General features: G+C 43.9%; 1 protein-coding gene across 9 annotated transcripts in view; it reads left to right on the top strand.

The window, feature by feature from the left end:
* The first annotated feature begins 443 nt into the window (after positions 1 to 443).
* rictora (RPTOR independent companion of MTOR, complex 2 a) overlaps positions 444 to 18,452 on the top strand; it is a 33,462-nt gene continuing 15,453 nt past the window's right edge. For 2 of the 9 annotated variants that reach the window (XM_076998696.1, XM_076998695.1), the window contains exons 1-18: positions 445 to 562; positions 683 to 730; positions 1,288 to 1,385; positions 2,561 to 2,625; positions 3,303 to 3,434; positions 6,631 to 6,694; positions 7,035 to 7,161; positions 8,522 to 8,691; positions 8,861 to 8,928; positions 9,075 to 9,142; positions 10,601 to 10,683; positions 10,818 to 10,905; positions 11,076 to 11,166; positions 15,577 to 15,643; positions 15,890 to 15,970; positions 16,380 to 16,480; positions 16,591 to 16,753; positions 17,968 to 18,069. In XM_076998696.1, the coding sequence (XP_076854811.1) occupies positions 514 to 562; positions 683 to 730; positions 1,288 to 1,385; positions 2,561 to 2,625; positions 3,303 to 3,434; positions 6,631 to 6,694; positions 7,035 to 7,161; positions 8,522 to 8,691; positions 8,861 to 8,928; positions 9,075 to 9,142; positions 10,601 to 10,683; positions 10,818 to 10,905; positions 11,076 to 11,166; positions 15,577 to 15,643; positions 15,890 to 15,970; positions 16,380 to 16,480; positions 16,591 to 16,753; positions 17,968 to 18,069 (1,665 nt within the window). In that variant the 5' untranslated portion in view covers positions 445 to 513. Of the gene's footprint in view, positions 563 to 682; positions 731 to 1,287; positions 1,386 to 2,560; positions 2,626 to 3,302; positions 3,435 to 4,547; positions 4,579 to 4,970; positions 5,065 to 6,630; positions 6,695 to 6,834; positions 7,162 to 8,521; positions 8,692 to 8,860; positions 8,929 to 9,074; positions 9,143 to 10,600; positions 10,684 to 10,817; positions 10,906 to 11,075; positions 11,167 to 15,576; positions 15,644 to 15,889; positions 15,971 to 16,379; positions 16,481 to 16,590; positions 16,754 to 17,967; positions 18,070 to 18,452 lie in introns of those variants that run through there. The other 7 variants (XM_076998698.1, XM_076998697.1, XM_076998700.1 and 4 more) reach the window with 7 other exon arrangements.

The following is an 18,452-nucleotide window of genomic DNA, read 5'->3' as shown; positions in this document are numbered from 1 at the left end:
CAGTATGACAGGCAGTGAAATGCTTTGATGACTACTCCACCTTAAATTAAACTACGATAAATAAACAAAATATTAAAAAATTATAACAATACAGTTAAAAAGAGCCATTTAAGTGAAATGACTTAAAGTGACAAGATTTAATGTGGCAAGTTTAAGGTGAGAGTTCAAAATGAATGACTGATGGGAATGTGTAAAGTGACTGATAGTGCAGAAGTTGTGCAGCATACTTATAAATGTAATGTATTTATGTACTCATAAATATCTACATGAGGGCATATGGACAGTATACAAGCAATATACTGTAGCTAATAATAAAAGTATTATAGTGTGTATTCTATGCCTTTGAGAATACAAATGTGAATATTTTGTCAGTAAAGGACCGTTGTAACTGCGCGTGGTAGTATTCCAGCCACACACACAACTGCGCAGGGAGCGTCGCGCTGCTCCGGGAAGTGGGCTACATCACGCTCTCGCGAGAATTTCGGCGTTGTGACGACGAACGTTCACGGAAACATGGCGGTCAGCATCCGCGGCCGCTCGAGCAGAAGGTTTCGGATGAGAGGCAAGTTTCCTCAAGTTACACACCGGCCATAATGACCATTTATTGAATAACCGACGGTCGTGTTCGTGCCGTTTGCAACACCGCACATCCGCATGCTCACCGCGTCCCATGTCGTTGCAGGTCGGACCGACAGCGGAGAGGAGACCGTCCCGCTGGACCTGCTCAGAGGTAAGTCGGGATAACGGTAACGCCACCGTCACCGAGACTAACACACACGTTGGACGGGTGACACTCGCCTAACATTGATCGTCACCGCTGTAAGCCCCAAATCAGCCACTATAAATGCGGAAAACTTTTACAGCATTCGTGTTTTAAACAGCAAAGCTAACGCTGTTGTGCTAACCGTGTTACCGTAACCGTGTTGGCACAACAGACCCGGACAGATGAGCTGAGTTGTAGATACTCAGGGAGAAGACCGCACCGGCGGACACGGGTGTAGGCGCACAGCATGTACCACTCACTGCATGGTTCGTCTTCTGTGTTTTAGATCAGCCTTAAGTCTGTCTGTGTAGATTATTATCTAGCTGACTAAGGTCTGTAGTCTTTTAACAAGTAGTCTAACCGTGATGTTTACTCATCCACACTACTACATGGTGACCTGTCTAGCCGTGGGACGGTGTGTCCTACTGTGGCAGTAGACTGCAGATCATGAAGTCGAGGTGACAGCAGCACTGTAAGATGAATTTCTCCACTTTATTGTCTTCATTTGTGTTTTTCCTTTTCAGAACCATCGGACAACACGCGAGAAATTCTGCAGAATGTCTCCAAAACACACGGCGTTTCCAACACAAGGAAACTCGGCCACCTGAACAACTTCACAAAGGTAGCATTGTTCCTCGGAGCCTTACAGAAATAGATGTGACATGAGTGGCGGTTGCTTGTTCAGTGAAAACGGGATGTGATCGCTCATGTGGAGTTATACCATGTTGGTGAGTTGGTGAAGGAAAATGTCTAGCTGTGTAGGTAGTCATGAGCTGGTGGTCTAAATTGTGACCCATGAGTCAGATGAGGAGGTTGCAAGCAAAAGTAGACATTTTATTAGAATCTGAGCGTGGGACTAGAACACATGGCTTGGATTTAGAGCGCAAGGTGTGGGATTAGAGCGCAGGGCCTGGGATTGGAGCGCAGGGGCGTGGGATTAGAGCGCAGGGGCATGAGATTAAAGCGCAGGGGCGTGAGATTAGAGCGCAGGGGCGTGGGATTAGAGCGCAGGGCCTGGGATTGGAGCGCAGGGGCGTGGGATTGGAGCGCAGGGGCGTGGGATTGGAGCGCAGGGGCGTGGGATTGGAGCGCAGGGGCGTGGGATTAGAGCGCAGGGGCGTGAGATTAGAGCGCAGGGGCGTGAGATTAGAGCGCAGGGCGTGGGATTAGAGCGCAGGGGCGTGAGATTAGAGCGCAGGGGCGTGGGATTAGAGCGCAGGGGCGTGGGATTAGAGCGCAGGGGCGTGGGATTAGAGCGCAGGGCGTGGGATTAGAGCGCAGCGCGTGGGATTAGAGCGCAGGGGCGTGGGATTAGAGCGCAGGGCGTGGGATTAGAGCGCAGGGCGTGGGATTAGAGCGCAGGGGCGTGGGATTAGAGCGCAGGGGCGTGGGATTAGAGCGCTGGGTTTAGAGCACAGAGTAGGTTTACAGCGAAACAACTGTACACACATACCCCAACCACACTAGCTATCACTAGCTCTGTCTCTCGGGCACTCTCTCTATCTACCTCACACACACACACACACACACACACACACACACACACACACACTGTGGATGGGGTTTGGGGCAGGGCTGGGGCTGGGTGCGCGTCTGTATGTAGGTAAATGAGGTTCAGCTTCATTTGTAAGTATTTTTTCCTTCCCTGTTAACGTATATTTATATTTAATATGTATATATGAATATCACTGGCTTAGTATTACAGAGTGAAGTACACTAGTATGCTGTTGTTATCTAGTACAGTGTAATAATCACAGTATGATTATCTAGTACAGTGTTATTACCCCTCCCCCCTAGCTGGTGAACAGTGTGGGCCACCAGGAGCAGATCTTGGGCTTCACATATCAGGAGATCATCATCTGGTAAGATACACATTTACACACACAAACACACACACACACACACACACACACACACACACACACACACACACACACACACACACACACACACACAAAGATACATGCTTATACACACACTAGATGATCACCTGGTAAGATACACACATATGTATACACACATAGACACATACAACGTGATCACCTGGTAAGACACACAAACACATGTATACACACAAATATGAATACACACATGCATGCACACAAGGTGATAATCTGTAAGACACACAGACTCACACAAAGATACATATTCATAAACAAAGTTATTATCATCTGGTAACACACACATATATGTATACACACACATATACAGGTAATCATCATCTGGTAAGACAAACACACGCATGTATACACACAGATACACATACACAAGGTAGTCATCATCATCTGGTAAGGCAAACACACACACATGCATGTGTAAACATACAAACACACTTATTCACTTTGCTACACATACACACAAATATACACACCTACTCACTATACTGTACACACACACCACATACACGAAGACACACACCTACTCAACAATACCACACAAACATACTATGCAATCATATCACATACTACAGCAAATCACACTCCTCCCATCTATTGTACTGTTACCTCAGGTGTGTGTGTGTGTGTGTGTGTTTGTCCAGCTTGCGTGTAACCCTGTTAAACGAGGTGAAGGAGGTGCGTGCGGCTGGACTGAGAGCCCTTCGCTACCTGCTCAGAGACATCACCGTCCTGCACCAACTCCTCCACCTGCACATAGACTACCTGATCTCCAGGTGAGCTCATTCACCTCCACCTGCACATACACCCTCCATAATTATTGGTACCCCTGGTTAAAATGTGTTAAAATGCTTAAAATACATTATTGTTTTTATTGCAGAAGCATAATTTCACTCTGAAAAAATGTAGAAAAAAATTTACCTTCAACTTAAAAAGAAAGAAAAACTCCTGATTAAGAAATAATTATTTCCCACAAAATCCCCTGTTCCACAATTATTGGCACCCCTTGTGTTGTAGAACCTCCTTTTGCCAACAAGACACCAATTAATCTTTTCCGATAACTCTTCAATAGATGTGAGAATACTGAAAGAGGGATCTTGGACCATTCCTCTTTGCACAACCTCTCTAAATTGTCCAGAGTCCTGGGTCTTCTCCTATGCACTCTCCTCTTCAGCTCAACCCATAGGTTTCCTACTGGGTTGGGGTCTGGGGAATGTGATGGCAATGAGAGGTGCTTGATTTTGTGCCTTCTGAACCATTTTTGAGTAGATTTGGCCACATGTTTAGGGTCATTATTTTGCTGAAAGACCCAGTGACAACCCATCTTCAGCTTTCAGGTCGAGACCACAAGATTCTGATAAAAAATGTCCTGATATTTCAAAGAGTTTCTGATCCCTTGTATCCTTACAAGGTTCCCAGATCATTTGGAGGAGAAAAAGGCCCACAGCCTCATCCATCCTCCCCCATACTTAACAGTGGGCATGAGGTGTTTTTCTGCATACTCATCCTTAGTGTTACGCCAGACCCACTTAGAGTGTTTGTTGCCAAAAAGCTCTATCTTGGTCTCATCTGACCAAAGCACATGGTCCTAGTTAAAATCCCAGTACTGCTTGGCTAACTCCACCTGTTTACGCTAATGAGTATAACTCAGAAAAGGCTTTGTTTGTGCCTCTCAAACAGTTTGTTGGCATGTAGATAGCACCTGATGGTTGTTTGGGAGACCATGTAACCCCAAGATGCTACCATGTGATTCAATTCTCTTACAGTGAGCACTGAAGAACGTTTTACTTCTCTTACCATCCTTCTTACTGTGTGTGGTGGCAAGATACACTTGCATCTTCTTCCAGGCTTGTTTGTCACAGTTCCAGATGTTTTGAACTTTTTGATGATTGCTCTGACTGTAGATGAGGGCATCTGCAGGTGAGTGGTTATTTGCTCGTAGCCATTGCCCTATGAAGGTCGACACACATCTGCCTTACTTGAGTAGTGTGTTCTCTTGTCTTTCCCATATTTAAGAGTAAGAGAAATAGTCCTCTGTGTAATGCCATATTTATACCCCAGGGAAACAGGAAGTGATGAATTACTGATTAAAGGCTCCTAGAGTCTTTGATCCAATTTATAAACTATAGTAGAAATGACATAAATGGTTCATATACATTTATTTCCAAGACATTGTTAAGGGTGCCAATAATAGGTTATTTTATGGGAAATAATTACTTCTTAGTCAGGATTTTTAGTTTTTAATTAATTTTGAATGTTGCTTAAAAAAACAATTCTGAGTGAGATTAAGGCTTTTAACACATTTTAACTAGGAGTGCCAATAATTCTGGAAGACGCTGCACATTACCTGATCTCCAGGGGTGATCTCACGCACCTCCACCTTCACATGCATTACCTGATCTCCAGGTGAACTCACTCACCTCCACCTGCACATACATTACCCGATCTCTAGGTGAGCTCATTCACCTCCATCTGTGTGTAGTCTACCTGATCTCCAGGTGAGCTCTCTCACCTGCTATCCCTCCTGCTGATGCCCATACCAGTACCAGGAGATAAGCAATCAGTCTTCACCGGTGTGTGTGTTTGTGTGTGTATGCATGTAGGTTTTTCTGGGGTGTGTGTGCATGTACATGTATGGTGTGTGTGTGTGTGTGTGTGTGTGTGTGTGTGTATGTGCGTGCCTGTGTTCAGGTGTGTATGTTCAGGTGTTTGTAGCAGCATGTGTTCATTGGAGGTGTTTTTGTGTGCAGATATAGAGGTGTGTGTTTTTTTGCTGCGTTTGGTGTGTGCAGGTATTGAGGTGTCGCTCCGCCCCCCTGTCAATCACTCCTCTGTTTTTTGTGTTTTTCCATTCCCTTGTATTCCCCACACCAGTCCCGCATCTCTTTTCAGTCTTTTACTTCACTTGAGTCTTGTTCCCCTACATAGCTAATCGTGTATTTAAACCCCTTGTTCCTCCTTAGTCTTTGTCATTCTTTGTTGTTGCTTTGTAGGCATGACACCTTCTCTCGTCATTTATTCCCTGCCACCTCTGTTCTCGGTCTAATGGTCTCCCTTTTTCCTGGTTATTCTCCCTAACTCCCTTGTTTACTCTTAGGTCCTCCCTAGTGTTAGTTTGCTTTGTGTTATGCCTGTATTTGGAATCCGTGTTCGTTAGTTTGTCTGTCTTCCCGTTATGGTTTTGCTTAGTGTGTTGTGTACTTTGTTAGTTTTGGTTACCTCCACAGATGTGTAAGTTGTTGTAGTCTACCGCCATTGTCTATTGTCCAGTGTTTCTTTTAGATCGCTTAGATCTCCGTTGCGGAACACCTTCGTTGTTTAGTGTCGTGTTTTCTGTGTTCCAGCAATATGCCTTGACGCTCACGCAGTCGTGCTTTTAGTTTGTCTGTATGATGCGTTGCTCTTTGTTCTCTTTGTTCTCCTACGGTTTCCCGTAGTGTTAATAAACCTTTAATTTAATTTATAGAAATAAACCTTTTATTTATTAATAAAATAAATAAAAGTTCTCCCCACAATTGTACCCGCCTCTCGCTCTGATTGAGACTGATTTATTACAGCTGTGTTTGGTGCGTGCAGGTATTGAGGTGTGTGTGCATGTATAGAGGTGTGTGTGTGCACGTGTAGAGGTGTGTGAATTTTGGTGCGTGTGTGCAGATAATTTTTTTAAAGATGTTTTTTTTTGGTGTGTGCAGGTATGAGGTGTGTGTGTGTGCAGGTATTGAGGTGTGTGTTTTGCTGTGTTTGTGTGTATGTATTGAGGTGTGTATTTTGCTGTGTTTATGTGTGTGTATGTATTGAGGTGTGTGTTTTGCTGTGTTTATGTGTGTATGTATTGAGGTGTGTGTTTTGCTGTGTTTGTGTGTATGTATTGAGGTGTGTATTTTGCTGTGTGTATGTATTGAGGTGTGTGTTTTGCTGTGTTTGTGTGTGTATGTATTGAGGTGTGTGTTTTCTGTGTGTTTGTGTGTGCAGGTGTATAGATATCCAGCAGAACAATGAAGTGGAGAGGACTCAGGCTCTTCGACTGATCAGAAAGGTAAGCAGAGCTTACACAACATACACCTACACAAACACACACACACTTACACAACACATGTATATGCACACACGGCTCGTCTCCACAGTATCTCATTCGTTTTTCCCACTTCTATGTTTCTCACTCACTCACTCTCACAGGCCAATCAGACTCCCACTCTTACACACACACACACACACACACACACACACACACACACACACACACACACACACACACACACACACACACACACACACACACACTATATCTTTGTATCTCTCTCCCTGTCTCTCTCTTACACATACTCTCTCCTTCTCCCTCTCTCTTTCTCTCTCCCTCCCTCTCCTTCTCTCTCCAGATGTTAGCGATGAGTGCAGATCTCTTCCCCAGGGCAGTGACCAGCGCTCTCATTGCTGTGGCCTCTGATGGTCTGCAGCAGGGTGATAACATGGTGCTGGCCTGCAACGCCATCATCTGTGAGCTCGGTGAGACACACACTTAGTCATGCACATCCATACACACACAAACACATGTGCAGATACACACAAATGCATGTGCACACACAAACACACACATGCCCACACAGACACATGTATTCATTCACATTCACACATACTTATCCATACATAGACACACACACACACCCACACAAATATATATAGGCGTGCACACAGACACACACGTATACACACCTACTCATACATATACTGTACACCTATGCGCGCACAAACACACACTTGGACATGCATACATTAATTTACACATTTCACAACATCTATTATAAAACATATTATTGAGTAGTAATGTAATAGTATAACAGTGTGTATTCTAGATTTCTATTATGTATATTGAATATATATAGTATAGTAATGTTGTGACGCGCGGTGGAGCAGGGAAGGATGAGACACGAATCCTCCTTTTTACTGACATCACTTTTATTGACTATGATAATTGCGCAATACAGCGCACGAAGAACATACAACACGCACACAGCAACGTGTAAACTCTAGACAACGACGAGCACAGGACACTGCGCGAGCGCACATTAAATAGACAAACCACATTAGCCCCATGTGATTACGAGACGAGCCACAGTTGAGACGGATTATCACACGACATAGCCATAACCACGGAGATCCACAGACGCAGACGATACACGTGGACAACGTATACACACGCCCAAAAGGGAGGGGCCGGGGTCCTCAACATGACAAATGTGTATTATAGAATTATATTATTTATTATGAAACACACTGAGTAGTAATATAGTAATGTGCATTATAAAATTAGTTACTATAAAACACATTGAGTTGTAATGTAGGACCGTAATGTGTATTATAAAATATTATAAAATGCTAAAATACACTGAGTAGTAATGTAGTATTAATGTAAAGGTATAGTATAGTAATGTAGTAATGTATACACTACTTATTATAGATTTGTCTTATAAAACACAGTATTGGGTAGTAACATAGAAGTATAGTAATGTGTATTATAAAATTATTTATTATAAAACACGGTGAGTAGTAATATAGTAGTGTTATAGTATTGTAATTTGTATTATAGAGTTGTCTTATTTGCTATAAAACACATTGAGTAGTAATATAGTAGTGTAGTATAGTAATGTATTAATGTAATGTAGTATAGTAATGTGTATTAGAGTTGTACTATTTATTATAAAACCCATTGAATATGAATGTAGTAATAATATAGTGTAGTATAGTCATGTAGTATAGCATTGTAGTATAGTGTATTATAGATTTGAATGATTTATTGTTGTTTCTCTTGCCTTTTCTCTCTCTCCCCCTCTTTCTTCATCCCCCCCTGTTTTCTCTCTCCATATAGCACTGAGGAATCCTCAGGCTGTGGCGGTTGGTGGAGGGTTAGGTGCTCTCCTGAAGAATGTTCTAGACAGCCAGCAGAGCCGCATCAACGAGGCTCTGATCACCACTATACTGCACCTGCTCAATCACCCCCACACACGGCAGTATGTCCGGGCTGACGTGGAGCTGGAGGTACAAACACACACACCCACACACACACGTTTACGCACGCGGTAGTATGTCTGGTCTGACGTGGAGCTGGAGGTGCACACACACACACACACACACACACACACACACACACCTACACACTTATTCTATATTCCTGGATTGTTGAAACGTGTGTGTTTTTATCTTTCAGCAAATCTTGGCACCTTACACAGACTTTCACTACAGACACAACCCAGACACTACAGAAGCACAGCTCAAGTGAGTTGTATGTGTAATTGTGTGTGTATATGTGTGTGTGTGAGAGAGAGAGCGAGCGAGAGAAGCTGTGTGTGTCAGTTTGTGTGTGTGTTTGCTGGGTCAGTGGTTCCTATATTGTTGCTGAATTGTTGTGTGTGTGTGTGTAGGAAGGATCGGGAATCTCGTTTTCTGGCCAGTAAAATGGCCATCGTATCTGCCTTCCGCTCATGGTCAGGTACTGGGAGTCATCCTACATCACCCATCTCCACCCTACATCACCCATCTCCACCCATCTGTAGCTCACCCATCTCCATCCTACATGACCCATCTCCACCCATCTCTATCCATCTGTACCTCACCCATCTCCACCCATCTTTACCTGACCCATATGTACCTCACCCATCTCCATCCTACCTGACCCATCTCCACCCATCTCTACCTGACCCATATGTACCTCACCCATTTGTACCTCACCCATCTCCACCCTCTGTACCTGACCCATCTCCATCCTACCTGACCCATCTCCACCCATCTCTATCCATCTGTACCTCACCCATCTCCACCCTCTGTACCTGACCCATATGTATCTCACCCATCTCCACCCATCTGTACCTCACCCATCTTCACCCTCTGTACCTGACCCATCTCCACCCATTTGTACCTCACCCATCTGTACCTGACCCATCTCCACCCATCTGTACCTGACCCATCTCCACCCATCTGTACCTGACCCATCTCCACCCATCTGTACCTCACCCATCTCCACCCATCTGTATCTCACCCATCTCCACCCATCTGTACCTGACCCATCTCCACCCATCTGTATCTCACCCATCTGTACATCACCCATCTCCACCCCTGTATCTCACCCATCTCCACTCCTGTACCTCACCATTTCCACCCATCTGTACCTCACCCATCTCCACCCATCTTTACCTGACCCATATGTACCTCACCCATCTGTACCTCACCCATCTCCATCCTACCTGACCCATCTCTATCCATCTGTACCTCACCCATCTGTACCTCACCCATCTCCATCCTACCTGACCCATCTCTATCCATCTGTACCTCACCCATCTCCACCCATCTGTACCTCATCCATCTCCACCTGACACCACCTCCAACCCTATACCTCACCCATCTTTACCCATTTGTACCTGACACCACCTCCAACCCTATACCTCACCCATCTCCACCCATCTGTACCTCATCCATCTCCACCTGACACCACCTCCAACCCTATACCTCACCCATCTTTACCCATCTGTACCTGACCCATCTCCACCCCTGTACCTCACCATTTCCACCCATCTGTACCTCACCCATCTCCATTCTACATCACCCATCTCCACCCATCTGTATCTCAGCCATCTTCACCCCTGTACCTCACCCATCTCCACCCATCTGTACATGACTCATATCCACTCTACCTACACACATCCTTAACCACACCATTACGGTACCACACACACACTACTTCACCCATCTCCACCCATACATGTGCTGCTTGTACTGTTATTGCCTCCACATCATTCTCTTCATCATCCTGCCTACCTCCTCCTCTCTCTCCCTATCACTTTCTCACCCTCTCTCTCTCTCTCTCTCTCTCTCACTTTCTCACCCTGCCCCCCCCTCTGCCACTCCCTCTCCCCCTCCCTCTCTCTCTCTTTCTCTCCCTCTCTCTCTGCAGGAATTATAAACCTCTGTAAGGTGGGTAGCTCTGGAATCCAGTCTCTGATTGGCCTGCTCTGTATACCAAATATGGAAATCAGGGTGAGAGAACATGATGACATAATCTGTAGTGATGTGCAGTAGTCTTATCTGAGCATGCTCAGGGCAACCTTTGACTTTGTGCTTGTGTGTGTGAGAATGTATTTTATGATTTAAAGCCTTTTCTCCCTGTACAGAAAGCCCTGTTGGAGGTATTATATGAGATCTTCAGGCTTCCCGTTCCCATGGTGACTGTTGACTTTGACGAGGCTCTTCGCAGTATTGGTATGAGATGAGCCACATTTGATGAGCCACTACTGCCCCTCAGGGCCCTGACTCCATACATACCCACTAACTACACCATAACCCCTGACTTTATATGTGTGTGTGTGTGTGTGTGTGTGTGTGTGTGTGTGTGTGTGTGTGTGTGTGTGTGTGTGTGCGTGTGCATGCAGAGCCCAGTAGGCTCCAGGACAGTTGGAGGCTGGCTGATGGGTTTGTAGTAGCTGAGGCCAAAGTCATCCTGCCCCACCCAGCTAAATCACGGTGAGCAGCTTTACAAACACACACATACATACATACACACACACACACACACACACACATACACACAAACAATTATACATACACATACACACACCTATAAACACACACACACACAAACACTTATACATACACATACACACACACCCATACAGACACGCACATCCATACGCAAACACACACACACACACACACACACACACACCCATACACACCTCTACCTAAACTCACTTCTTCCATGCACCAAAAGACACCCCTCAGACACATACACACTAGGCCTGTGTTGAAAAAATCGATTTTCCGATTCAGAATCGATTCGCATATGATGATCTGATAATCGATTTGTACGTCCAAAGATCGATTTTTTAGTGAACTTTTACCCCCGCCTCGTCACTGAATTCATGCAGGCGCGCTCGATCTAACTAACTGTAAAACAACATGGCGTCGGACAGTGACGGTAACGACGATAGTCAAATCGGCAATCTAAAAACAGAAGGACAGTTTATCCAGTGTCAGTGACTATTTACAGTTAGTCCATGTCACTGACAGTTTACCCAGTGTTTTTACAGTTTAAAAAAGTTGGAAATGTTCTTGTAACATTGGGCGCAAGGCGATGGACACAGAATCCTTTGCACTTTCCAAATCGTTACGTTTATTACATTTACCGAAGCGCAGACAGCGCACATAAAACACGTTTACATAAAACATGTGTGACTCAAACAAGACGAGCACAGGACGCTGTGCGAACGCACATTAAATAGACAAACCACACAAACCCCCAGTGATGACGAGACGAGCCACAGGTGAGACCAGTGACTGTATATACGGTCTCTGGGTGAGACGGATTATCACAAGACGCACCCGCACCCACGGAGACGACAGACGATTAGACGCAGACAACGTTAACACACGCCCAAAAGGGAGGGGTCGGGGACCGTAACGTGACAGTTCTGTTCTTATATTCGCACTTTAAAGAAAAATACACGTTTACATTTTATACTTTCAGTTTATTAAGTGTGAGCACTTTTAAAATAAAAATGCATTTGGTAGCAACAGCTTTTGGGTGAATTCTTAATTATTTCAATCATAATAATAATGCACTGGTTAGTGTCCCAGTAGGAGTCCACTGTTGCAGATATAGACACCTCAAAGATGTCCTCTGTTTATTGTCCTGGATTACCTTTCTTGAAGGTAGATTTATGATGACCCTTTTCACCAGTCTTCCAGCCATCAGTAACTACCAACTACCAGTAACTATTTGCTGATTAATATCGATATAATACTAGTTTTAATATGTTGCTTTTGTACATAGTCAGGAAACAGCTCAATCCGTGTATCATTCGTTCATTTGATATTCAACTGAAAATCAAAATCGGAAAATCAAAAAACTATTCATTATTTTGTTTTTCGTTTTGAATATAAAAACAAAAAAACAAACCAGGCTTGTATTTTTCAGTTTTTTATTTGATGATCCAAACAAAAATAACTAAATTAAAAATCGGATTCGGAGCCGAACTTGATTTTGATTTTTTTACTCGACCCATTTGTGTGCCCCGGAAGTTGTTTATTCTTCGTGGTCTTCGTTTGACTGTGGTAAAGTTGGTTTCACGTTCGCATATTCGGAATTCTTTCTTCAATAATAAGTGCCAAAATGTGCAAATTCTCATTTCTGGCAAACAAAATAAATACCTACAACTTTGTTTACGCCAGGAATATACATATTTTAAGTTGTAGACAAACATTTTATTTAAAATGTACTATTGTGAACGCTACAACGTCTAAGGCACCGTCTACAATTTACATTAACACGGTTAACACGGACGCAAGTGGCGCTAGTAAAGGCCCCAGAATATTTTTTTATTCAATAATTTCAATATATTTTCAATGGTCCATCATAAGACCACCAAACAAGTTGTATTACACAAAGTGCATCCTAAATAACAATCTGCAACTTTTATATAGTTGTTATTTAGGATGCACTTTGTGTAAAACAACTTGTAATACAATGGACAGTCATGGCCTGATTGTAGGGAACTGGTCTTGTGACCGGAGGGTCGTGGGTTTGATTCCCAGGCTTGAGGCCATGACTGAGGTGCCCTTGAGCAAGGCACCTAACCCAGGGGCGCAGATGGAAATTCTGAAGTGAGGGGGACCAAGCTGTACAATATATATATATGGGGGTGGGGTCAATATAAATCTGGAGGGGACATGTCCCCCCCGTCCCCAGTGCCATCTGCCATCTGCGCCCCTGACCTAACCCCAACTGCTCCCCAGGCGCCGGGCTGCCCACTGCTCTGGGCACGTGTGCACCACAGCCCCCTAGTAATCACTAGTGTGTGTGTGTGTGTGTGTGTGTGTGTGTGTGTGTGTGTGTTCTAACTGCACAGATGGGTAAAAAGTGGAGGACAAATTTCGATCGCGGTGAAAAAAAATCACAATTGACAAAATATGGCACATTTATATGGGTATTTCTACCTTGCACCAATTTGTGGTGGTCAGTTTTTGTCTAATTATGTCAATAGCTTTTAAACGGTGCATCATAAGATCATAAAACAAGCTCTTATTAAGCGCAATCTTAAGCAACAACCTATAAGTCAGATATGGGTATTTCTACCTCTTACCTAATAGTGGTGGTGAGTTTTTATCTTTTAATTTCAATTGCTTTTAAACGGTCCATCAGAACAGCACCAAACAAGTTGTATTACATTAAGTCCATGATGACCAGCAAGCTACAACTCAGATATGGGTATTTCTACCCCTTACCTAATAGTGGTGGTGAGTTTTTATCTAATTATTTCAATAGCTTTTCATAATATTCTTATTTTATGAACAGCACCTGTAAATACCCATGTAAGAGTTGTAGGTTGTTGTTTAGGATGCACCTAATATATAACTACTTGTTTTTCTTCCCCATGACTGTGTAGCATACAGAACTAGACTGAGAGACCAGTTTTAGTTCATTAGCTATTTAATATTGTCTTCAATATTGAACCTTTTCACAATATTCAAATTTTCTTAAATATATCAGTCTGCGTGCAACGAATGAGTATAATATACAAGTTTCACCTTTTGAATGGAATTACTTAAATAAATAATATACCAATATCTGTGTAACGTGGTGGGTTGGACACAATCGCGATAAAGGGCTGGCACATACTTTAACGGAGCTAGTCTCCTATAAGTAGGGTGACCAGAGTTGGGTTTCTGAAAAGGAGGACACCTTTTGTGCTGGGTGGGGGTCATCGGTGTATCGGTGAATGATTTAGGTGGATGGTGTGTGTGTCCAACGTTTTTTCTCTTTAACTCCTCCGTAAACGTACACTTTCGTTTCATCGCCGTAGAACCGGCGGACACACGTGCTTTCACTTGTAAACACTTTTGCACTGTACATGTATTCTGTTTGAGGCAGTCGAACAAAATCCGGGACGATTTTGAAATTCCCCCCGGACATTTTTAGGTCTCAAAAGTAGGACATGTCCGGGAAAAAGAGGACGTCTGGTCACCCTACCTCTAAGTGAACCGCGCCCACACGGAGAGTGCGCGACTTACGAGGCATACCGAGAACACACTTCACAGAAACACTCACGAAGGAATATAAAGGACCACAGCGATTATGAAAGGAAAACACGTTTATATAAGTATGAATGCTGAAGTAATACAAGGCACAGAAAACATGGCAGAGACTAAAGTAAACGAGCACTACAAAACACGACAAATATTAACACCGGATCACTATCATCACTGGATACCCATTTGCTGCAACGTGCACGACATCTCTGCATGCGTCTGACCACCTTCAAATAAATATTTAATTAAAGTAGTATGTGGTTCCAGTCCGGTCATGTTGTCTATACCAATATGTTCCAATGTCTAGGCTACAATCAGAGTAGAACAAGTAACACTGCAGTGCACTCCCGCACAAACGAAGCCCACGAAGAATAAACATATCAGTAACTTCCGGGGCACACAAATGGGTCAAGTTAAAAAATCTAAATCAAGTTCGGCTCCGAATCCGATTAGCTATTTTTGTTTGGATCATCAAATAAAAAATTGAAAAATACAAGCCTGGTTTGTTTTTTTGTTTTCATTTTCAAAACGAAAAACAAAATAATGAATAGTTTTTTGATTTTCCGATTTTGATTTTCAGTTGAATATCAAATGAACGAATGATACACGGATTCAGCTCAAATACATTTTTAATAACACTAAACCCCGAATTGGATCGAATCGGATCGAATCGATTAAATCGGATTAAATCGAAATAAATCGGTTCTTAATCTTTAGAATCGGAATCGGATCGATTCTTGGAATTTGAATCGATACCCAGCCCTAATACACACATATACATACCTTCACCCACATATACCCCTTCACACACGTAAAGACACCACTGTGTCTGGTCCTCTTCCCCAGGCCGGATCTCATGGACAACTACCTGGCTTTGGTACTATCGGCTCTCATCAACAGCGGCCTTCTGGAGGTACACACACTTACATACAGATATACACACACATACATATAGATATACACAGATACAGATATAGACACAGATACACACACACACACACACAGGATTCACAAATACAGACACGCACTCAGATATTCTGGGACAAAGACAACATTGTCACACATATGCAAGCACACAAAAACAGAATATTATTCCTGTGTGTGTGTGTGTGTGTGTGTGTGTGTGTGTGTGTGTGTGTGTGTGTCCATGTCCGCACAGGGTTTGGTGGAGGTTGTGACCAGCAGTGATGATGATATCTCAGTGAGAGCCACTATACTACTTGGGGAGCTTCTGCACATGGTAAACACACGCACACACAAACACACACACAAAACACAATCTGAACATTGAAAGAACACACATACACATCGCAATCTGACATTGGAAGAACACACACCGCAAACTTCCATTGACAGAACACACTCAACGCAGTTTGTCACAATACACACACACACAAAACTGACATTGAAAGAACACACACACACACACACACACCGCAACCTGTCTTTGACAGAACATACACAACTCAATCTGACAAAATGCAATATGACATGGAAAGAGCACACATACAATGCAATCTGACATTGAAAACACACATGCGCGCACGCACACACACACACACACACACAACACTCGGTCACTCTCTCTCCCTCTTTTCCTCCCTCTCCCTCTCTCCACCTCTCTCTTGTTCTCTCTTTCTCTTACCCAGGCCAGTTCCCTCCTTCCTCATTCTCACAGCCACCACCTGCACTGTCTACCAACTCTGATCAACATGGCCGCCTCTTTTGACATCTCTGCAGAGAAACGATTGTAGGTGTTGACATACACACATGCGTGCACATGTACATTAACAGCTGTAACACTGAATTGCGTAGTAGCTGTAACACTGAGTCGCGGTGTGACTGTACGACCCGTTACAGGCGAGCCAGCGCTGCAGTGACGCAGCTGAAGAGGCTCCATGAGCGTAAGAAACGAGGCCTCAGGCCGCACAGTCTGTACCTGCAGCTCATACTGCACCAGAGCGCCAATTCTCAACAGCGCAGAGATCCCCACCGCACATACGTGCACAACCACACCACTAAGGTACCGCACACACTAACAACACCTACACTGTTAACGTACCGCACACAAACTAACATCTACACCACAATGGTACCGCACACACCCCAACACCTACACCATTGATGTACCGCACACACACTAACATCTACACCACTATGGTACCGCACATACTTCCACAACCACACCACTAAGGTACCGCACACACTAACAACCACACCACTAAGGTACCGCACATACGTCCACAACCACACCACTAAGGTACCGCACACATACCAACACCTACACCGTTGATGTACCGCACACACACTAACATCTATGTCGTTAACGTACCGCACACACCAACACCTACACCGTTAACGTACCGCACACACACCAACACCTACACCACTAAGGTACCACACACACACCAACACCTACACCACTAAGGTACCACACACACACCAACATCTACACCACTAAGGTACCGCACACACACCAATACCTACACCACTAAGGGCCCGCACACACACCAACACCTACACCACTAAGGTACCGCACACACACCAACACCTATACCACTAAGGTACCGCACACACACCAACACCTACACCGTTAACGTACCGCACACACACTAACATCTACGTCGTTAAGGTACTGCATACACACCGATACCTACACTGTTAAGGTACAGCGAATACCCACGGACACCTACACCAATAAGGTACCGCACACACACCGACACCTCCGTTAACGTACTGCACACACACCAACATCTATACTGTTAAGGTACCACACACACATTTACACCATTATGGTACCACCATTATGGTATCTGACCACCACACAAACGCGTATATCTATGCTGTTAAAATACTGTGCACACACACACACACACACACACACACACACACGCACACACACACACACACACACACACACACACACACACACACACACACACACACACACACACACACACACACACACATTTAAGCCATTACTGTACTGTCTACACACAGACATCTACACCTTTAAGGTACCGCCCACACAAACACTAATGTCTAAGGTATTAAGGTACCACACTCATCTACCCACACCCACAAGCATCTACGGTATTGAAGTATCGTTCACAATCACACGTATACACACATCTATGGCATAGAGTTAGCCTACACACACAAATAATTGAAGGATTTGAATAACTGATGTCTGTATGTGTGGTTGTATATTTGTGGGTTTGTGTGTGTGTGAGATAGGATACTGAAGACGCACTGATCGCAAATATCAGAGACAGTCAAGTCCTCAACCATAAGCACAACCTTGACTGGAACTGGGTCCTTATCTCCACTGTACTAACGGTAACACACACTACTGGAACTGGGTCCTTATCTCCACTGTACTAACGGTAACACACACTACTGGAACTGGGTCCTTATCTCCACTGTACTAACGGTAATACACACTACTGGAACTGGGTCCTTATCTCCACTGTACTAACGGTAACACACACTACTGGAACTGGGTCCTTATCTCCACTGTACTAACGGTAACACACACTACTGGAACTGGGTCCTTATCTCTACTATATTAACTGTAACACAACTGGGACTGGGTCCTTATATCTACTGTACTAATACAACTGTAACTGGTTCCTTATCTCCACTGTACTAACACTAACACACAATTGCTTTCTCTCTTCTGCTCATTCAGATGAAGTGCATTTACACTCAAGCACTGAATA

The sequence above is a fragment of the Brachyhypopomus gauderio genome, chromosome 3, assembly GCF_052324685.1.
Source record: "Brachyhypopomus gauderio isolate BG-103 chromosome 3, BGAUD_0.2, whole genome shotgun sequence".
Classification (NCBI taxonomy): Eukaryota; Metazoa; Chordata; class Actinopteri; order Gymnotiformes; family Hypopomidae; genus Brachyhypopomus; species Brachyhypopomus gauderio.
The sequence above is the reverse complement of the archived record's forward strand: the minus strand, read 5'-3'. Positions and strand labels throughout refer to the sequence as shown.